This window comes from Apostichopus japonicus, chromosome 20 (genome assembly GCF_037975245.1).
Source record: "Apostichopus japonicus isolate 1M-3 chromosome 20, ASM3797524v1, whole genome shotgun sequence".
Taxonomy (NCBI): Eukaryota; Metazoa; Echinodermata; class Holothuroidea; order Aspidochirotida; family Stichopodidae; genus Apostichopus; species Apostichopus japonicus.
In genome coordinates, this window is record NC_092580.1 from 8,381,896 (window position 1) to 8,406,127 (window position 24,232).

At 37.5% G+C, this 24,232-nt stretch overlaps 1 protein-coding gene across 3 annotated transcripts; it reads right to left on the reverse strand.

Moving 5' to 3' along the window:
* On the reverse strand, positions 1–20,469 carry LOC139962149 (uncharacterized). Of its 3 annotated transcripts, none has more exons than XR_011791155.1 (7): positions 20,253–20,469; positions 15,768–15,961; positions 14,764–14,795; positions 6,622–6,661; positions 4,150–4,270; positions 2,702–3,802; positions 1–2,465 (listed from the first exon to the last, which is right to left on the reverse strand). XR_011791155.1 is itself a non-coding variant. In XM_071962088.1 (6 exons), the coding sequence occupies exons 1-6, from the start codon at positions 20,320–20,322 to the stop codon at positions 3,594–3,596; spliced, it is 666 nt and encodes a 221-aa protein (XP_071818189.1). In that variant the 5' UTR covers positions 20,323–20,469; the 3' UTR covers positions 1–3,593. The 3 variants fall into 3 exon arrangements, 1 of the variants encoding a protein (XP_071818189.1); XR_011791154.1 differs by having other exon boundaries at positions 1–2,617; XM_071962088.1 differs by having other exon boundaries at positions 1–3,802.
* Positions 20,470–24,232: the final 3,763 nt, after the last annotated feature.

Genomic DNA, 24,232 nt, shown 5'->3' on the forward strand with positions numbered 1-24,232 from the left:
TTTGCTTTGTAAACTTTTCACATGAACTTGTTGACAGGGTTGCTTTATTCATACAAGGTGATCCCTCATATTCTATCTGTTTAATCAAGCATAATTCCATTGCAAGCCCAAATGTAGGCAAATACACCACCATTGTTTGAATGCCGTCTGTTATACTTGTATTACAATCATACACACATAGATACACACATACATACATACACACATACATATCAGTATCTCATCATAGTGGTATTACAGTACGTATCATTACTCAGCACGCCTACAGTACCACATGTATTGACAATGAACATTTGGTTTGAATAATCAAAGGTGGATTTGAAAGACAGGAATTTGAAACTTACAGCTTCTTTACTCTTCTTTCAAAGGAAGTCACTTCAAACCCCAACTTGAAAGTCTTGGGTATGAAATTAATTTGATGTTAACATTGCAAAGGAATCCGCTATCCAGTGTGGTGCACAAAGGGGCCTCTCGTGATCATCAGTTGTGGGTAAACGTCCTAGTCATGATTTATTTACATTCATCTGGGGATCAACAAGTTAGACCACCGCTAATGGTGTACACCTACCCCGCTCCCCTGCCCCCTCTTCTTTTCATCCTCAACATTGCATTACATATACAGCTACTTACAAATACCTAATTTATAGTCTGAATACGCCTCAGAATGCACCATGGGAAATTATTTCTGTGGGAGGACCCAGCTTCAGTGATCCCTTCTGCTGCAATGTCTCCTTTATAAAATCCTTGATTCATCTCAGGTTCTTTCATGAAGGTACCCCCTTAAATCAGTCAGGAATTTTGAATTTGGCAACATCCCTTGCCCTACCCCCATCCCCCCTCCCGCCTACCCCCATCCCCCCCAACCTGGTTATAAAGTGACAGTGTAATTTCAAATAATTCAAAAGAATATTATATGTTAACTTTGATCATTTAATCCCCAACAAGGATGCTTATGTAATTTTTACTTTGGTCTGAGCTTACTTTCATAGTAAGAGGCAGTTCTGAGTAATATAAGTAATAGTGGTAACAGTAATATAGCTAACCCTAACACATTGTCCGTATCACAGGACATGATGACAGTTTCACACTCAAATTACAGTATCACACAACACAATGACAATATCACAGGACATGACGAATGTACGTATCACACAAAAACATATTATCACAACACAATGACAGTATCACAAGATATGATGAAGTATCACACAAAAACATATTATCACAACACAATGACAATATCACAGGACATGACGAATGTACGTATCACACAAAAACATAGTATCACAACACAATGACAGTATCACAAGATATGATGAAGTATCACACAAAAAACATAGTATCACACAACACAATGACAGTATCACAGGACATGATGAATATATCACACAAAAACATAGTATCACAAAACAATGAAAATATCACAGAACATTATGACAGTATCACCCAAAAACATAAAGTACCACACAACACAATGACATTATCACACAACATGAATGTATCACACAAAAACATATAGTATCGCACAACACAATGACAGTATCACAAGATATGAGTGTACCACACAAAAATATATAGTATCACACAACACAATGACAGTATCACAGCTGGACATGATGAATGTATTACACATAAACATATAGTATCACACAACACAATGTCAGTATAACACAGGACATGATGAATGTATCACACATAAACATATAGTACCACACAACACAGTGACCTTATCACACAGGACATGATGACAGTATCACAGCTGGACATGATGAATGTATTACACATAAACATATAGTATCACACAACACAATGACAGTATCACAGGATATGATGACAGTATCACACACTATAATGACAGTATCACATGACATGATGAATGTATCACAAAAAAATACAGTACCACACAACACAGTGTCAGTATAACACAGGACATGATGAATGTATCACACAACACAATGACAGTATCACACAACACAATGACAGTATCACAGGATATGATGACAGTATCACACACTATAATGACAGTATCACATGACATGATGAATCTATCACAAAAAAATACAGTACCACACAACACAGTGTCAGTATAACACAGAACATGATGAATGTATCACACATAAACATATAGTATCACACAACACAATGACAGTATCACAGGATATGATGACAGTATCACACACTATAATGACAGTATCACATGACATGATGAATGTATCACAAAAAAATACAGTACCACACAACACAGTGTCAGTATAACACAGGACATGATGAATGTATCACACATAAACATATAGTACCACACAACACAGTGACCTTATCACACAGGACATGATGACAGTATCACAGCTGGACATGATGAATGTACCACACAAAAAAATACAGTAACACACAACACAGTGTCAGTATAACACAGGACATGATGAATGTATCACACATAAACATATAGTATCACACAACACAGTGACCTTATCACACAGGACATGATGACAGTATCACAGCTGGACATGATGAATGTACCACACAAAAAAATACAGTAACACACAACACAGTGTCAGTATAACACAGGACATGATGAATGTATCACACAAAAACATATAGTATCACACAACACAGTGACCTTATCACACAGGACATGATGACAGTATCACAGGACATGATGAATGTACCACACAAAAAATACAGTATCACACAACACAATGACAGTATCACAGGATATGATGACAGTATCACACACTATAATGACAGTATCACAGGACATGATGAATGTATCACAAAAAAATACAGTACCACACAACACAGTGACCTTATCACACAGGACATGATGAATGTATCACACATAAACATATAGTATCACACAACACAATGACAGTATCACAGGACATGATGAATGTATCAAACAAAAAATACAGCATCCCACAAAAATTGCAGTATCACATAACACAATAACATTGACAATATAATCATATAGATAAACAGCCTCTCTATTCCTATAGCAGATAATTTGCAAAATACTTGAAAAATTGAAGAAAGTAGTTGTTGAGACTTGAGCATGTTACAATACTCAATGGTCAAGTTTGGCTTTCTCACAAAATCAACAATTCACCGTATGAAAGACAGTCATTTTGTATTTAATATAAACATGTTATCAGAAATGGGCAATCCAATCCGGCTTGGAACATCCAGTTTTTTTTTTTTGGTATTTTTTTTTGGGGTGGTACTTTTATGTCAAGCTTCATATCCCTGGCAGTGATGGTAAACGCAGTGTGCATACTCTATTACAATTAAAGTTAAGTTTGGAACTGCCATACTGTCAGTCTCATTGCTTTGAACCATGAAAATGTACAGTTCAGAGTGATCTGCTTATTGTGTCAAGTCATAGACGACTATGGTTAAAACTTGAAATTGATATAAAATAACATTAATTATTGCTTTATGAAAATGACAAAATATAAAAATACAAGCAAAATCTGCAAAAATGAACATTATTCCTAGATTGGTCGCTAGTGTTTTCACCAACTTCTTAATACACTTTCCATTACATAAAAAAAATATACTGATTCCTATGACACATACACAAAATATATCCATAAACTTTACTTGTTATATCTGAAAGACATAAACATTGCAAGCATGAAAGTAGCAACCATCGACAGCAGGTGTATGCCGTGGCTAGTCTCGGCGCTGCTCGTCTTAGTGGTACGAATCGGTGGAATTGTTCGACCAGGTGGCAGTGGAGGAGAAAGAGATAGTGGGTATTGACTTGTATCACGGTCACTGCACCAAAGCTCTGGGTCTATTTCAGCTGTTAAGAAACACAGGGACAAAAAATGGTGTGTAAATCAGTCGAGTTGTAGATGATATACATGACCTCAATGTCTAGCCCTTACAGTAGGTGCAGATGTATGCTTGACAACAGAAAGGGAAAATCTCTCATTCATCTTGGCAAATATATAACAATGATTAAGTAAAGTGCACCCTGTTCAACTATACATATGATATTTAGTTTAACCTCTACATATACTGCCCATGTTGAAGAACTAACCACAAGCATGTACAATATGATGCTTGAGTAACCCTACTAACCAGGACAACTGCACTATCATCATGTACAAATCACTTAATAATGTATAGATATGAGATTAAACTCACATGAAGGTGGACTGACAGTGAATCGAAAGAACATCTGGACATCATCAGCTTCACAGCTGTCTCCTACGCAGTAGAATTCATAGGTGGCAGAGTCTCCATTAGCTTGCTCACATTTATAGAGCTGAAAATATCATAACAAATATTTTGAAAAAAAAACAATTATTTTCATACCTTTTTCTTGGGTTAGTTATCACATTGTTGTCTCATTTCCATTTTTTACTTTGGATTTCCATTTCCTTTTTAATAGTTTTTGAATTTTTATACCAAATATCAAATGGTTCAAATTAGTTAACATAGAATGTCAAATTTCGAGAGCTAAAAGAAAGTTTTTCAATTCTATATTTCTGAAGCCCCTTCTGAGCCATTTCATGTTGGTAATCTACACTTACCATGTGTAAATCAGACACAACATGGTACTACTGTACAAGTTGACATGCTGTTAGAAATTCCTGGACCCAATTTATGAAGACTATATTCATAGACGTACGAGGCGGGGGGGCAGGGGGGGCAGACTGCCCCCCCAAATTTCCAGAGGACAAGAATTTTGGGCAAAAGTCCTGAAAAATTCGGGCAGCCTAAGAGGAGAAAAAAAAATTCTTCTTAGGCTGCCCGAATTTTTCAGGACTTTTGCCCGAATTTCTTGTCCTCTGGAAATATATATATATATAAATATGCAGTAGCTTGTCCGAATCTTTTCAAACTTTTGCCCGACAATTCCATGATTTTCTTTATTTAGCATCATGATGCCCGAATATTTCCGTGTAATACCACCGTAATCGCAGTTCATCTGGGCTACCACGCTTTTTGCACGATCATTTTTTTGCTAACTAGTCAATTGTATACCTGGACCAAGGCCGGCGGAACCGGGGGGCACAGGGGGCACGTGCCCCCCTCTTTTCCTCAGGTTAAAAATGTGCCTTTTTGCTGCATAAAAATTGAGGTGCCTCAAGTTAGCAAGAGGCCAGGGAACCAGAATGAACACTCGGGGAGGGCCGTTTCCGGCCATCTGAGGGGTTTGTAAAACCAACAATTTTCTATTACGCTCCGCGCCAACCGATGGTGGCGCTCCGCTCAGATAGTCGTGCATACAACTTTGCAAATCTTGGCTAAGCCCGTGACTTTTAATGAATTTCTGTGGGTCAAAGTCAAAGCTATTTCGAATGGAAAAAATTTGTTAAGATATTAACAAGAAAAAAAAACTCTAATTCGGAAGATTCCTACATTAGCAACTAGCATGATTTCAGCTCATTTTGTCTCAAAAGAAAACTTGTTCCTTGTTTCCCAATTTGCGCATTGGATATTGCAGTGCTAGTATGCATTTTTTCCCTTTGGGGGGGGGGAGGGGGCGTTGATGGAGTGATGTGTATACACAAAAAAGATAATACAATATAAGAGTTATAAAGGGTACTAATTATAAGGCTGCATCAGTCCAATTGAATTTCTGCAAAGTGCCCTTTGATGTCGGTTCCCCCTCCCCCAGATTAAAAGTGCTTCCGCCGCCCTTGACCTGGACATCCCCAACATGAGTGTATTATAAGAAACATTTTCTTTATCATGGATGGTGGGGAGGGGGGGTGCCTACAAGCCTAGAAGTACAGGTTTATCATATTCTTTGTTATATTTTATACTTTTTTGTGAGACAAACTGCAGTCTCACCCGACACAGCGACATTATCCCGCCTACGTGTCGTTGAACAATGTATATGTTTTTCTTGAGGTAGCTGAGTACTGTGTTTAAATAATAAATAAGGTAACTAAATAGGAGCTTAAAAATATACTGTCCCATTTTTCCCCTTCAAAGTGATGTTACCATTTTTTCTTCTTCTAATTTACCAAATTTTTGGGCAAGTGTTAATTTCTAAAACGTGAGATTATAAAATAAAGAATGTTTAGATGCAACTTGCAAGGCCCCAGAAGTGCCGTTTCCGGCAATCTGAGAGGCATTGTTTGCCAGAAATTTTCTTGTACGCTACGCGCCAACCGATGGTGGCGCTCCACTTAGATAGTGTCACGGGAACTTTCGGGCACAAAAAGTTCTGCCCCCCCAAACTGAAATGGTCCTGTATGCCTATGACTATATTTATAAATAGTGGAGTGTTAGCTCAGTGGTTAACACCGGTGCCTTTCAATCATAAGGTCCCCGGTTCGAGTCACTCCCAGATTAATGTATGTCGTCCAGTTACAGAGTTGTTGACAATTAACAATTCATAATCATGGACGTTAAATATGAATGTGAGAGACTGACTTCGGTCAGCTTGCGGCTTTGATAAGCCAATTAGGCTTCTTCGCGAGTTCCTGCTTGCAGGAGGATCTAATATACATACATACATACAAATAGTACAATATGCAAACTAGCTTATTAGTATAGCAGGTGAGGATGACCCTAGCCTATGATATTTTTGCAGATATGTTTTCTATTTGTAAGATGAAGTAATGATGCTAATAGTATAACTGCAGAAGGGGGCATACTCACCGATGCCGCACAAACTCTGTTTCCATCTTGGGAGTCAATGCTGTTAATAAAAGACAGGGGTATCATGAGGAGTGCAGTACTATAGGTCAACCAGCAATGCCACTTCACTTCCCTCCCCACCCCCCCATCAAATAATTAAACCACATTTCACACTCTATGGACTATTATTTTACATAATGGGAACTGCCACCACTTTGTCTTCACTTCTTGTAATAAAATACCAAAAACATAACTTAGTCATGAAGCAAGAGGCCATTTACAATTATTGGCCAAGATAAATAAATTAATCAATTCTATTCAATTTATCAGCAATTTACCAGAAGAATGGACATTGTAACAAATAAACAAGCAATATAATACCATTCCTAGCATATAGTCCATACTGTATATAAGGAATACACTCGTAATACCATTCCTAGCATATAGTCCATATCTAAGGAATACACTCGTAATACCATTCCTAGCATATGTAGTAAAGTGAAATTTTGTAGTGTGCAACCATTGTATTTACATGTATTATGTAATATGCCGTAACAGTCAGTTTCTTAGCGTTAGTTGGTTGCGTGTGTATTTCTTCAGTTCTGTATACGTCGTTTTAATGGCAGCATCGTCCCTGCAGAGCTCCGGGCTTCGCCTCGTCATCCCTTTGTATTTCCGTAATTTTTACTTAATCTCGGGTCGTCAATAGCCCAGAGTTATTCATTATCTTTATTATCTGGAGTCCGTGAGGAGATGTCACCCTTCTCAGAGGTAGGATGCCTCAGGTTTTGAATGGTTCGGCTTCTGGCTCGAAGCCACTGGTTTCCCAAGATGGCGGACCTACCACAGTATCAGTATACAGCGAACTAGCGGCGATGGAGTCTTGATGTCCGCGAGCGTGGAGAGCTTCCTTTACCGCGAGCGTACAGTCCTCTTCTTCGTTTCCGCGAGCGAGCTGACTTCAGTATAGTAAGAGTTTAAGTCATAAATATTTAATGCCGTATGTACCCTTATTGTTTAATTGAATCGTAGTTTTTGAATTGTTGCCCCATTGGCTAGGTTGTACTTCACTGTACAAAGTACGTATGTTAGGTTGTATTTGGACCTTGGTCCTATGGGTATATAACGTGTATTGTTAAACACGTGTGTTATATTGCGTACTTTTATACTGTAGTGTTACAGTACCTTGAGTTTCAGTATACAGAGAGCTATTAACAGTTACATGTATTGTACTGTATTGACAGTTCAGTTGTATTGAGTAAGATTTATTGTACCTGTATTTTGAGTATTGTACTGCTCGCAGTGTAAAGAGTGTACGTATTCGTATTTTGTATTTTGAACATGATTGTTACTTATAGAGTTGTCTCAGAGCTTGTCCTTTAATCTTAGCCTTTATGGATAGCTATAGAGTGCCAAGTTTCTTGAGAGTTTGTGGGTTCAGGAGGTGGAAATTCCTGCTGTCTAGGAACAGTTTAGGTGAAAAGGCCTATAATGTGTTGCAGCTGGCATGTGTTGCCCTAGGCTGGCCATTACGAAGGTGTAAAATTCCTCGCCTGTTGGCAAACGTTTTATATTATTTATGCAGTTTATTTCATAATGGTCATTTTACATTTTTCCTTATACACTTTATGCATTGTTGTACAGTATTGTAAGAGTACAAGATTGATTGCGGTTATTGATTCTTTAATTGTATTCATGTCGTATGAATATTACTTAGTTTGAGCATAGGTTCTGTGAATATTTCATAGGTTGCGTATAGATTTTTCCCCGAGTCAGGATAGTTTTAATTAAGATAGTAAAGAGTCCATTAAGCCATTTAAGTTCAGTATGCCATTTGTTCATTTGTATATTTTCATTTTCATATTGTGTAGAGTTTGTAATAAAAGTCAGCCGTTGTTTCAACGCAAGAAAACTATTGCATCCTCATTGATCACTTATGAGTTCGAAGCGAAGGACCCCAAACCCGGTAATTTCCCCCGCCATCCGCGGCTCGCTTCACATATAGTCCATATATAAGGAATACACTCGTAATACCATTCCTAGCATATAGTCCATATATAAGGAATACACTCGTAATACCATTCCTAGCATATAGTCCATATAAGGAATACACTCATAATACCATTCCTAGCATATAGTCCATATATAAGGAATACACTCGTAATACCATTCCTAGCATATAGTCCATATAAGGAATACACTCGTAATACCATTCCTAGCATATAGTCCATATAAGGAATACACTCGTAATACCATTCCTAGCATATAGTCCATATATAAGGAATACACTCGTAATACCATTCCTAGCATATAGTCCATATATAAGGAATACACTCGTAATACCATTCCTAGCATATAGTCCATATAAGGAATACACTCATAATACCATTCCTAGCATATAGTCCATATATAAGGAATACACTCGTAATACCATTCCTAGCATATAGTCCTTATATAAGGAATACACTCATAATACCATTCCTAGCATATAGTCCATATATAAGGAATACACTCGTAATACCATTCCTAGCATATAGTCCTTATATAAGGAATACACTCATAATACCATTCCTAGCATATAGTCCATATATAAGGAATACACTCGTAATACCATTCCTAGCATATAGTCCATATATAAGGAATACACTCGTAATACCATTCCTAGCATATAGTCCATATAAGGAATACACTCATAATACCATTCCTAGCATATAGTCCATATATAAGGAATACACTCGTAATACCATTCCTAGCATATAGTCCTTATATAAGGAATACACTCATAATACCATTCCTAGCATATAGTCCATATAAGGAATACACTCGTAATACCATTCCTAGCATATAGTCCTTATATAAGGAATACACTCATAATACCATTCCTAGCATATAGTCCATATATAAGGAATACACTCGTAATACCATTCCTAGCATATAGTCCATATATAAGGAATACACTCGTAATACCATTCCTAGCATATAGTCCATATATAAGGAATACACTCGTAATACCATTCCTAGCATATAGTCCATATATAAGGAATACACTCGTAATACCATTCCTAGCATATAGTCCATATAAGGAATACACTCATAATACCATTCCTAGCATATAGTCCATATATAAGGAATACACTCGTAATACCATTCCTAGCATATAGTCCATATAAGGAATACACTCGTAATACCATTCCTAGCATATAGTCCATATATAAGGAATACACTCGTATTACCATTCCTAGCATATAGTCCATATATAAGGAATACACTCGTAATACCATTCCTAGCATATAGTCCATATAAGGAATACACTCATAATACCATTCCTAGCATATAGTCCATATAAGGAATACACTCATAATACCATTCCTAGCATATAGTCCATATATAAGGAATACACTCGTAATACCATTCCTAGCATATAGTCCTTATATAAGGAATACACTCATAATACCATTCCTAGCATATAGTCCATATAAGGAATACACTCGTAATACCATTCCTAGCATATAGTCCTTATATAAGGAATACACTCATAATACCATTCCTAGCATATAGTCCATATATAAGGAATACACTCGTAATACCATTCCTAGCATATAGTCCATATATAAGGAATACACTCGTAATACCATTCCTAGCATATAGTCCATATATAAGGAATACACTCGTAATACCATTCCTAGCATATAGTCCATATATAAGGAATACACTCGTAATACCATTCCTAGCATATAGTCCATATAAGGAATACACTCATAATACCATTCCTAGCATATAGTCCATATATAAGGAATACACTCGTAATACCATTCCTAGCATATAGTCCATATAAGGAATACACTCGTAATACCATTCCTAGCATATAGTCCATATATAAGGAATACACTCGTATTACCATTCCTAGCATATAGTCCATATATAAGGAATACACTCGTAATACCATTCCTAGCATATAGTCCATATAAGGAATACACTCATAATACCATTCCTAGCATATAGTCCATATATAAGGAATACACTCGTAATACCATTCCTGGCATATAGTCCATATATAAGGAATACACTCGTAATACCATTCCTAGCATATAGTCCTTATATAAGGAATACACTCGTAATTTACCATTCCTAGCATATAGTCCATATAAGGAATACACTTGTAATACCATTTCTACAATATAGTCCATATAAGGTATACACTTATAATTTACCATCTCTACAATATAGTCCATATAAGGTATACACTTATAATACCATTTCTACAATATGGTCCATATAAGGAATACACTCGTAATACCATTCCTAGCATATAGTCCATATATAAGGAATACACTCGTAATACCATTCCTAGCATATAGTCCATATATAAGGAATACACTCGTAATACCATTCCTAGCATATAGTCCATATAAGGAATACACTCATAATACCATTCCTAGCATATAGTCCATATATAAGGAATACACTCGTAATACCATTCCTAGCATATAGTCCATATAAGGAATACACTCGTAATACCATTCCTAGCATATAGTCCATATATAAGGAATACACTCGTAATACCATTCCTAGCATATAGTCCATATATAAGGAATACACTCGTAATACCATTCCTAGCATATAGTCCATATAAGGAATACACTCATAATACCATTCCTAGCATATAGTCCATATATAAGGAATACACTCGTAATACCATTCCTGGCATATAGTCCATATATAAGGAATACACTCGTAATACCATTCCTAGCATATAGTCCTTATATAAGGAATACACTCGTAATTTACCATTCCTAGCATATAGTCCATATAAGGAATACACTTGTAATACCATTTCTACAATATATTCCATATAAGGTATACACTTATAATTTACCATCTCTACAATATAGTCCATATAAGGTATACACTTATAATACCATTTCTACAATATAGTCCATATAAGGTATACACTTATAATTTACCATTTCTACAATATGGTCCATATAAGGTATACACTCGTAATACCATTCCTAGCATATAGTCCTTATATAAGGAATACACTCATAATACCATTCCTAGCATATAGTCCATATATAAGGAATACACTCGTAATACCATTCCTAGCATATAGTCCATATATAAGGAATACACTCGTAATACCATTCCTAGCATATAGTCCATATATAAGGAATACACTCGTAATACCATTTCTAGCATATAGTCCATATAAGGTATACACTTGTAATACCATTTCTACAATATAGTCCATATAAGGTATACACAAGTTTATAATTTACCATTTCTACAATATAGTCCATATAAGGTATACACTTATAATACCATTTCTGGGCAGGTCCAAGCTATTGTATCCCTAGAAGCCAAATATCAAACCTTACTGAAGCACCCTAAATGTGGTGTCATGTTAAAGCTGAATTATTGAAGTTTCAGATTTTCATAATTTTTTTGAATTTTTTTGCCTATTCAAATAATTACAGCCGGCTAATTTGCATAAATTCAAATTGCAGTGTGACGTACGGGACATTTGGAATCCTATTTCCCTGCCAGCAATATGAACTAATTGAATATAAGTTATGTGGGACATGATACACCCTTCCTTCCAATAATTTTGACATATTATGTTTGGGGGTTCATCAATTAAATATGCTAATTAGCTAGTGTACAAATACTGATGTCCCGTACGTCACAATTTTCAGCACTTCTTTTCAAGTTTTGATATGGAGGAACAATTTTTTTTTTGTGATATTCTATAAAGTTCTAATAAAGAACATTGCTCAACAGAATCCAGCCCCAAAAAATCGAAATAATATTCACTACAAATCTAATTATCAAAATTAAAAATGTGACGTACAGGACAAAACGTGACGTACGGGACATAGTGTGGTGGAAACCCTGTATTTATACATAATAAACATGCATGGGCTCCAATGGGGACCTCTACTGGAAATCTTCCAATGCTTACAAATTTATTTTGTTGAAAGCTGGTAGTTGCAACTTATAATCCCCGATGCCTGAAGAGCACATCATGGCTTCAAATAAACTATTGACCGATGACCACCAACAGCCCAGGTGTTGTTCAATAAACTATCGGGAAGTCAATTGTGTGTGTGTGTGTGGGATACAGAATCATCTACAATGCTATTCAACATTGACATTGAATGAGGACAACTTCAAGAATGTTGAGTTTGCATTTCAACATTTCGTAGGCCTATTGTGAAGTGTGACTATCATGACCTTGCAACAATGTTCTTGTGTCCTGAACTTAGATAGTAGACATTGAGATTTTTAGTTACAAGTGTAGAGTTTCGCTCGCCCAATTTTTGCAGAGGACAATCACTCATGAGTGTGTCCAATAATCAGTATTAGGTCTATAGAGTTTTCTTTGTTGTACTAGTTTCAAAGACGGACATTACGTTGACGTTTCTGTGGACATTTTGGTATGTTTTGAATGGGATGGATCATATTTCAACTTCAGGGTCAATAGTGGGGAGTATGATATAGTGTTGTACAGTATATACCGAAACAGTTTTGCACCAAAACTTTGCATCTTGGATCATTTGTGATCTAACAAAGCTAGAATTGATGTTATGAGTATTTGGTCTGGTAACCAGTATTAGGTCTATAGAGTTTTCTTTGTTGTACTAGTTTCATAGATGGACATTACAGTACATGGACGTTACTGTGGACATTTTGGTATGTTTTGAATGGGATGGATAATATTTCAACTTCAGGGTCAATAGTGGGGAGTATGATATAGTGTTGTACAGTATATACCAAAACAGTTTTGCACCAAGAACTTTGCATCTTGGATCATTTGTGGTCTAACAAAGCTAGAATTGATGTTATGAGTATATGTATGTGTAGAGTAGATTAATACTTTACGCATTCCATGTTTTATGTAGTGGAATGATCTCACAAGTACAGTCACTGCTCTTTTCGATCCCAGAAAGAAGGAAATATGGCATGAAATTACCAATGACATTGTTCTGGCATATCCAAATTAATGTTTTTATGTAGAAATCAGCTTGATATGGTATATTCAGGAATAAAAATATGAGTTTTCATAGTCAATTTGTATATGGACAAATTGTCCCGTACGTCACATGTCCCGTACGTCACATGTCCCGTACGTCACAGGACAATTTTCATTTGTGTAATCACTGTACTGGAATGGCTTCATATTTTTTTCTAATATGTTACAGCTTAGCTCTTGGAAGGTTAGGCTATTCACTAGTTATAACAGCTTGATCACTGCCCTCCTAATTTCAGAGGGATTTCAGCTTTGCTCTTTAGTAAAAAAAAACACAAAATTCTCTGGTCCCATACGTCACACTGTACATTAATTAAGATGGGACCTAATTAAAGCAAGTGTAGGAAATCTTCATGAGTTTGTAATACAGTAGCAGCAATAACAAATATGAAAGCCTGAAAAAGTTTCTGGAAATAGATTTTTTATAACTTTTAGACACATTTAAGTCTCTGAAATGTCCCGTACGTCACAGTGCAAATAGCTTGGACCTGCCCTTCTACAATATAGTCCACATAAGGTATACACTTATAATTTACCATTTCTACAATATAGTCCACATAAGGTATACACTTGTAATACCATTTCTAGAATATAGTCCATATAAAGAACACACTCATCATATCATTTCTAGCATAAAGTCCATATAGGGGTAGAAAGTTTTATAGTAACTAGACTTTAGTAGTACTTCAAAGAGGAAATTACCATACCTGGGGGGGGGGGGAGTAGCAGAGGAGGGGTAGATACAAATCAAAGAGTTTGTTGGGTGAAAAGAAGTATATATTACAAATTAAAAACAGTTGTTTAATTGAAAATTGTTCTATTAGTGTTGGTTGAGAGAAAATAAATCTAGAAATACTTTAATAAAAATGGAATTGGTTCACATCTGGCCTAACCCTACAAACCTCTACACTTATGTTATTATACAGCAAGCTGCAGTGTGCTCATTCCGGTTTCAGTTTAGAAAGAATGAAATGTATACCTTTAGAACACTTTGATATCAAAATAACCAATGTGTTTACCTTAGAAACGTTATATTTTAGCTGGTATTTGGAACTTATAAAAAGTGACAAAGAGCAGCAATTAACATTAATATCCCGCAATGTCATGAAAGTCTAACATGTATATCAACTTACCAGATATTAGAGCTCCCAGTTATAGATTGGGCCTGAAATTAGAGCAGAATTCAAGTGCTTGAAAACAATATATTTCACACAGACCTGCTAACCCCCCCCCCATCCCCTCCTCCACCAAAGGTGTAAAACTAAAAAAGTTCCAAAGAAAACCTGGAGACCATATACAGAATGTTCTAGAAATTCTAGAAACTCTTTAAACACAACTCCATAAAGATCTGCTTTACTTTGAGAGATGATATTTGGAGATCTCACTACAAGTTTCATCATAAAACCCTGGAGCACTTGCAGTTGTAGGTCCACAGAAGAAGAAATGTCCCATCCTTCCTGCCCTCAGGAACAAATGTCATTTGCACCACTAGATACAACATAAACATTAATTATTCATTCATAGCCATCAGCAGTGTATAATTGTCTACAGTGTATAATTCCAAACACTCTATGCACCCATTGAGTCATACTAACTTCATTAACTATGTGTTTGATTCATTCATAGCCATCAGCAGTGTTTAATTGTCTACATGCAGTGTATAATTCCAAACACTCTATGCACCCATTGAGTCATACTAACTTCATTAACTATGTGTTTGATTCATTCATAGCCATCAGCAGTGTATAATTGTCTACAGTGTATAACTCCAAACACTCTATGCACCCAATGAGTCATACTAACTTCATTAACTATGGGTTGTATAATTGTCTACAGTGTATAATTCCAAACACTCTATGTACCCATTGAGTCATACTAACTTCATTAACTATGTGTTTGATTCATTCATAGCCATCAGCAGTGTATATATTGTCTACAGTGTATAGCTCCAAACACTCTATGTACCCATTTAGTCATACTAACTCCATTAACTATGTGTTTGATTCATTCATATATATACTCATCACTATCATGTACTATGTGCACCAGTCATTAATACTCACCACATCATTCTCATTCATTCATTGTGTTGTGCTTATAATGCATTCATACTAACCAACAGTGTATAATTGCTTACCATGATTTCTATGCGTCTATCTGCTGTGTTCGGAATGGTAATGCAAGGGTTGGGTTGATTGTTCCCGATGTAAGGAAGGATGGTTCTATTGAATCCCAATGGTCTGCCATCTGGATCATTGATACTTGCATAACTCATATCGTACTCTTCTTCAGCAATGCCTTCCCAGACTACAGCATTGTTACACTGAGCAACTAAAAGTGCAAGCAAAATTTGGGATATGAAATAGAGTGACAATGCAAGTTGAAAATATATAAGAAAAAGAGATAAGTTTGGGCATCTATAAGGATAGTGCAGGAGAGATATAGGCATGTGGTGTAAGGATCGGTATGCAGGTTTGTTCATGGGAAATAGCTAGGGTCTCTGGGTGGTAATGGAGGGCTGGGAGTGTGGTGTGAGGATCGGTATGCAGGTTTGTTCATGGGAAATACCTAGGGTCTCTGGATGGTAATGGAGGGCTGGGAGTGTGGTGTGAGGATCGGTATGCAGGTTTGTTCATGGGAAATACCTAGGGTCTCTGGATGGTAATGGAGGGCTGGGAGTGTGGTGTGAGGATCGGTATGCAGGTTTGTTCATGGGAAATACCTAGGGTCTCTGGGTGGTAATGGGGAGCTGGGCGTGTGGTGTAAGGATCCTAGCTGCAGACACCCAACAAAATGGTCAAACTGACAGTTAATCCGATAGTTTTTTTCATTGTCTAATGCATGGTTAGTTCTTTTCATATTGTAAACTGATTAATTTTTTCTGCAGATGCCCATGCTTGCTCACAATAGATGGATCCCACAGTACTTTGTATGTACACAAGAAGCTGAGTTGCATGATATGTTCCAGTACAGTGCTATGGGTTGCAGGCTTCTATTCCCACACAGGTAATATCATGGGAAGAGTGAATTACTCTGCAAACCAGGAAGTGAGACGGCCTCAGCTGTCTCAAAAGCTGAAGGATTAGAGTCCTTCTCACTAAGCTATCACAAAGCTAGTTACTGATGACAGCTGCGGCTATAAGCAAACAATATAGGATTAGGCCTACAAATGTAATAAGGACACTGCATAGTCACACCAGGAAATCCTGTGGAGCATCATTGACTACATATCTGTTCAAGAATTCTTGCTGAATTGCCAAAACCTAGTGTATAGAGATACCATGAATAACAAGTGCTTGATGTCTCATGCTTCCTCCTGATTACAGTAGAACCCTCAGACAATGGCATGCTGTGTGATCCATTCATACATGTTGTGTGTGTTTTTTCTTTCTCAGACTTAATGATATAATACCCTGAACAGCTTCCATTGATGTGACACTCTGGATATTAAAGACTTCAATATATATGCTTGTTCATCTGTACACAGTATGAAATTAAGCAAATACACCTCACCAGGGAGTTGTGCCTTACATACAGATTAGCATAGCTAGCTCAGAAAGGCTTGTAAATTACAAACATTACAGAAGCAGTTGCAAAATACCATGCAGTGTTTAATGAACAAGATAGTACACTGAGTAGATATAAATGTAACCCTAAGGTGACAATATTTTTCTCCAAATATTTGAGGACATGATGTTGATTTCCCCCTCCCCACCACCCATCTTCATCCCAGCCCCCTGCCATGTTGACATCTAGGGTTAGTGCCAACACTGTTAAAATGGAGGGTGGAATTTTTGAGCCTCTTATATCAGGGGCGTATCCAGGATTTTCTAACCCGGGGGGCGCAAATTATCTAAGCGGAGCGCCACCATCGGTTGGGCGGAGCGTACAAGAAAATTTCTGGTTTTGATACCCCCCAGATCACTGGAAATGGCACTTCTCGGGCTTGAAAATTACGAACCAGATGTACACTTTTGCAGGAGAACCAAGTATTTCCCAATAGTTTTTTTCCATCCATAACCTTTTTGAAGATTGTCACCAGTCACACATCATGTTCAACCTCATTGTATGTCCTGTGGATCATTCATTGCTTTTGTAAGTGATTCTACGTCACGGCCCACAATATCCGAAAGCTGCACTTTTCCAAGGTTTTAAGCCCATTAGTTGTTCAGAATTTGAAAATTCACATTTCTCATGAATAAAATCACTTCAAAACAATTCATAATGTTGCACAAAATTCAATCTATGGAAAAACAATATAGAAAAACCTCCTTCAACCCCTAACAGACAGGTCAAAATTGCACTAGTAGAGGGAAGTATGATGAAGAATGTTGGTCAGGAAATTTTCAGTTAATTTATTGGTGTAAAAATATTAAAACTCCTTATTACGGCTATTATAAAACTTCGTTGAAGGAAATGAAAAATACCAGATATTTCCCAATATCTGATATTTCGAAACCATGAAGGGACAAACTGGTTAAACTGAAACAGGGCATTTCTATAATCCAAGGACCATCCATTAAAAATGGGACTGCGTCCAGAAATTGGGACTTGCATGATCCAGTTACTGTTAGTCAGATTAAGTGCCAGGGATCAAGCTACAGTACAGTTGAATAGTAGATATTCAGACCTGTTAACTCTGCCAGTTTTACCGGGAGTCTCCCGGTTTTCAGCCAATCTACCATTTTATCAAATTCCCAGCTCATGGTACCCATTGAATGTACTCATCAAATAATGGGTGTTACTAAAACCAATGACAATTTGTTACACATAACGAATGACAATATGTTGTACACACTACAAAATTGCGTTGACTAAAACGAATGACAGTGAATGACAGCACAGACATTTGCTTCAACCGGATATCACAGTCCAGACTTCGTGGGTATATTAAAGCCACGCAAACCGAGTGGACGCGAAGTGCGTGGCTTACAGATCTAGTAAAGTACAGACAAGATACAAACGCACCTTATAGTAAGCGAAATTGAAAGTCTGATTTTAAAAAGTAAAGTTAACATCATTTTTCCGATATTAATTGTAAGAAACTAACAATACTATTATCCTGAAATGGCTAACAATTTCAGGGAGAGTCCTTATATTGGACATTTCTTTGAAAAAAAAGATTTTTTTTTTAAGGGGGGGGGGGTGCAAAAGGGACTGGAAAAGGAGAAAATTTGCGCCAGTTATGGAGCTACTCTGAAACAGTGGCGTAGGAAAGGGGTTTCTATCCGTAAATTACACCAAAACCTTGCAACCACGTAACATGCGATTTTCCTCAAATCATTTTTGCGCAGAAAACCAATAGCAGCATTTACTCCACTCTGTTCATCATTCTATCTCCACTCACCACCGTCATTCGCTGTCATTCACGAATGATAATTAACCCTGTACAAAGTCAATTGTCATTCGCTGTCATTCGTTTTAGTTTGTCCTCAAATAATTCCCCTATTGTAGAAAGTTTGGTGTGAAGTTGACTGGTATTCAGTCAAAATGTCCCTTTACCAAAACGTCCCCGATTTTTTAAGACCAAAACGTCCCCGCTTTTATAATCAGTTGGAATGCAAGTGTGGATGTTTTCAGTTCAAATCAAAGAGTAAGGATAAGCTTGGAGGCCTATAGTTTAGGTTGAAAACACAGTTTTTAGGAGTGGGAAGTGCCGGTTATAAGGGCGGAAACATTTTTGAGTATAATTTTCTGTGGTAAGATAATATAAATAGAAAATGGAATGCAAGAGGGCTGTAGGGTTATAGGATTTTTTTAAACACGAGTTGGTTTCTGAACGAATATATACGATATTGAGAGAAGGGAATAACAAAGTTTTTATTTTTGTTAAAGTTCAACAAGTTACTTTAAATTATAACTTAAAATTAATATATATTCACAACTGTGAATAAATGTGATAGACGGGGACGATTTCACTTACGGGGACTTTTTGACCAACGGGGACGTTTTGACCAAAAGCGGGTACGTTTGGTACGGGGACGTTTTGGTAAAGGGACGTTTTGACTGGTAATTCAGTTGACTAAATTACTACAATATGGACATATGATACTGCAGCATAATGGGTAAAATATATCCAGTGGTAACTTAATTGATGCAAGCTTTATGTCTATAAGAACTGCAGTGTCAACATCTCAGTAACTAAAATAATACAGTGAGATTGGTGGTCAGTGCATGAAGCATCAATTGTACATAGCACCTTTCATAGTAAGATATATTCATCATTGTAAATAACTGATATCACGTTTCAAGTGTAGTAGCGCAGGTCTGTCACCTACGTAGCACCCTGTTGAATCTACAGTAGCTCTGTAATTTAAACATTCATCCAAAATTCCAGTTACGATGTGCTAAACTCCCTATTTTCTCCTGAATTTCAATAATATTTTGCAAAAAATGTAAAATCTCACTAGTTTTATGATAAACTGACAGGTTGGCAGGTCTGAATATACCATGACTTACTCAACGCGCATTTTCTATCGTTTATGCAATCTTGTTGCTGCAAAACAGACTATAAATTGTATCATAACTAAATGGCGTATTCCAAACAGTGACGATGAGATTTTGATCTAGTACTAGATCACGTCACTAGATACGTATTATACTGTAGTAGTATTTTACTTACCTGAGTTTCTAATTCTGTCAGCAAAGATGAAATAACTGAATGCCACGACGTAGGTTAGCAACGACTTCATATTGAACCAGTTTTGTGTTTACGATCTCTCACCCAACGAGTTTATCAATCTTCTCGTGAAGTTTCTCGCGACGTAAAAGTAGTTATACTTGATACTTGGAGCAGTCTAAGATCACAACACTTCGAGATGCAATGAATGCGGAAGTAATCTCTCACGGTAGATCGACTACTCTAAATAAAGTAACGACGTGCAACTATACGGTGGCTTATTGGAGACATTAGAACATCTCCCTTTCTCAAAAAGTCACAATTTCGAGATCAAAATGTCATCCGTAATTTCAATTATACACATAAATGTAAAGGTTTGCTGCAATTGACTAAAGAACATTACACCCCTGATTTTCAGCAATGAGACGTGCTAAATTAAACAATGACACAATACAAGGAACTATGCTTTAATCGTGACAGTAAAATCATGCTTGTGGAAATATGAACATGAATGACTTTATTATTTTATACATTTATAGGGTTTGTACAGCGACGGATGCCAATATTTTCTCAAACCTCAGTACCCTAAGTCTGAACCTATGTGCATACACTGTGCTAACGTGGTATGACATTGCAAATTAGCTAATTCCAGTTTAATATTCTTCAAGCCATGTTCAAAGCATACAAACACGGTAATCATCAGGGATTGAGTGTGACGCTGGGAGCTTGAAGCAAACTCCTGTGGAGGGGGGGGGGGGTGTCTGCCAGGGTATTCCCTGACAAACAAATTAATGTTAGACGTCAAATTGTGCATTCTTTGTCCATTTTGAGACTATAAATTTAGTCTATAACTAGGTCTGTGTTGTAAGTTGTTAATAACTATACTTCTGAGCTTTTGCGTGGAGGTGAGCGGGGAACGGGGGGGGGGGGTTCCACACACGCTGATCCGGCGCCAGACGATGGATGATTTCTGTTCCATTCAATAAACAGTTGTAAAGCTCAAAATATATACGATAGCTAATATAATAGTAGATATCCATGCACAGACTGACCAAAGAGATATGGTAAGTCTAAACTCAGCTTAGGTTGAAAGGACGACGGTGATGTATATTGAGAGCATATATTAAAGGGATAGAGGGTATATGGCTTAATTAATATTAAGATCACGAAGCACTTCAATACGAAAGCATAACAAAAGGACACTTGAAACTATCAGTATACAAGTTCAGAAAATTAAAACAAAACCGATCGGGACTTAGGACTTACGTACTAAAGCATATGACCATATGTTGTTCATTTTAGGAATACAAAATGTCGTAAGTCTATCATCTTGGTTTTTATGTTTTATGTAATATTCTATTGGAACTATGCTGGTCACTCATAGGACTCACTTTAAGTCAATATGACGAAATATCTTAATTTTGAGTTTCCTATCTTCTTCATGTCACTAATGCACCACTGTAGAAATGATTACGAGGTCAGAAAAGTAGAACGTAGACAGAGTGACTAAGATACTTACCACAATCGGTTTAGCGCGTCATGCACCATGACAATGCCATTTGTGAATGGATTAGTTATACGTTGAAAAGGTTAACCATTCTAACTGGAATCAACAAAGTGGCCTTCTTTCTTCCTGCTATTTTGCAGTCGTCGGACCATATATGGTTTGAGCTCTTTCTAAGGTCTCACTAATCTCTGCACCCCCTCCCCACCCCCTGCGCGGCCGGCAGATTCACAAACACAGGTGAAAAAAATTGACAAATTGAACAAATTTGAAACAAATGCCATTGGAATAGCAAAGAACAATTGTGATCGTTTGGTTGGCTCAGTGAGAAGTGGTCGACGCAGGGGGGCAGCCGCCCCCCCCCCTTGAGCATATTTTTAATTTTTTTTTTTAAATGTTTTTATGATATCGCTAGTATTTTCAAAAGAGAAAATGCTAAGATGCTACTTACAAGGCCTGGGAAGTGCCATTTCCAGCGATCTGGGAGGCATTTTTAGCCAAAATTTTCTTGGACGCTTCGCGCCAATCATGGTGGCGCTACGCTTAGATAGTTTGCAATGCCGAATCTACAGTTTCGCCCCTCCCTTGGCAAATTCCTGGCTACGCGCCTGGGTCAGCATGCAGCATTTATAAGCCCATGAGGCTTCTTCGCGACTTCCTGCTTGCAGGAGGATCTAAAATACATACATACATACACACATACATACATACATACATACAGTTAGGCTCTTGCTGAAATATGCTTTTGTTCTTTAAAGGCCCTACAAGAGAATACAAAATATCTCAAAATCCACAGTAATTTCATATCTCTTTTTAAAATTAACTTTGTGCTTTAAACACGGTACGAGAAAACAAGGAATATTTGGAAACTGGTTGAGATTCCTGGGCTTTGCCCCTCAACCTCTATTAGAACCCCGAGATACATTACAGATAAATGTAAACATCGTGTGATTCCTCTTCCTGCCTTGTAAATTTGCCCTCCAAACTCGCTAATAGAGGCGAACAAGAACTATCTAAAGGTAATGCAGCTTCTGGGCACAGCCTCCAATAACAGTTGTAATGATAAAGAGAGTTGCCGCTTTTCGTGTTTGGTTTATTTTTTCGAAACGTTTCTCAGATATATAGTCACTGCAAGTCAGTCTCGAAATCGATCAACATCCCTCTTGAAAATGGTTAATGTACGATCCTGGTTATGACATTAAAGTTTGTCACAGATTTGAATCTCATGTAAAAATGATGTTCACTGATTAAGCGTGGGATGGGGGCGAATTGGAAGTGATCCCTATCCCACTAAAGATTCCCGCGGTGTGCGCTTCATACAGGTGCGTTCATGCACTTCCCAAACTTTTATACACCAAAGTTTTGCTTGCTTCCTCTCCCTCTCCTCCCCTGATCCACACAAATGGCGATGAGCCTAGGGGCCCGGCTCCTGGCCCAAAGGGGCCCCCTATCAGGATGTCCAATCAAGTGGGGGGGGGGGGGGGAATCAGTAGGTCAGGTAGGTGTAACATGCTACTCGATACTATCTAAGCGGAGCGCCACCATCAGTTGGCGCGGAGCGTACCACGATTTTTTTTGTTGCCAAAAAATACTCCTAGATCGTCGGGAAAGACATTTCCCGGGCGTACACACATCGGTTATTTTGAGATCTCATTTCTTAGGATTTTGACTTTCAATAATTTCAGTAATGCATTATGGGTCCGTATGCAATGAACATAACTAGAGAACTGTTGGTTGGGAGATCATTGAAATCAGGGGCGTAGCGAAGTTTTTTTTTTGTTGGGGGGGGTGTGGAGAATTATTATTTGCCGACGGATCTGGAAGTGGTGACTGAAATGGGGGAGGGGTCTAAGGGGAGGGGGTGTCCCCCTCCCCTTTGACAATTTTTTAGTTTTGAAACGTCCTTAGATGCAATCTGGTGCATATTTTAAGTCAAATTTGATTTGCCGACGGATCTTGAAGTGGTGACTGAAATGGGGGAGGGGTCTAAGAAAATTTAAGAAAATCTAAGAAAATTTAAGAAAACTTTTAGTTTTGAAACGTCCTTAGATGCAATCTGGTGTATATTTTAAGTCAAATTTGATTTGCCGACGGATCTGGAAGTGGTGACTGAAATGGGGGAGGGGTCTAAGGGGAGGGGGTGTCCCCCTCTCCTTTGGCAATTTTTTAGTTCTGAAACGTCCTTAGATGCAATCTGGTGCATATTTTAAGTCAAATTTGATTTGCCGACGGATCTTGAAGTGGTGACTGAAATGGGGGAGGGGTCTAAGGGGAGTGGGCGTCCCCCTCCCTTTTGGAAAATTTTTAGTTTTGAAACGTCCTTAGATGCAATCTGGTGCATATTTTAAGTCAAATTTGATTTGCCGGCGGATCTGGAAGTGGTGACTGGAATGGGGGAGGGGTCTAAGGGTAGGGGGTCTGTAGTGGCAGAGTTGCTTATTCCGCCTTCCATAGAAAAGTTATTTTTATGTTTTCGGGT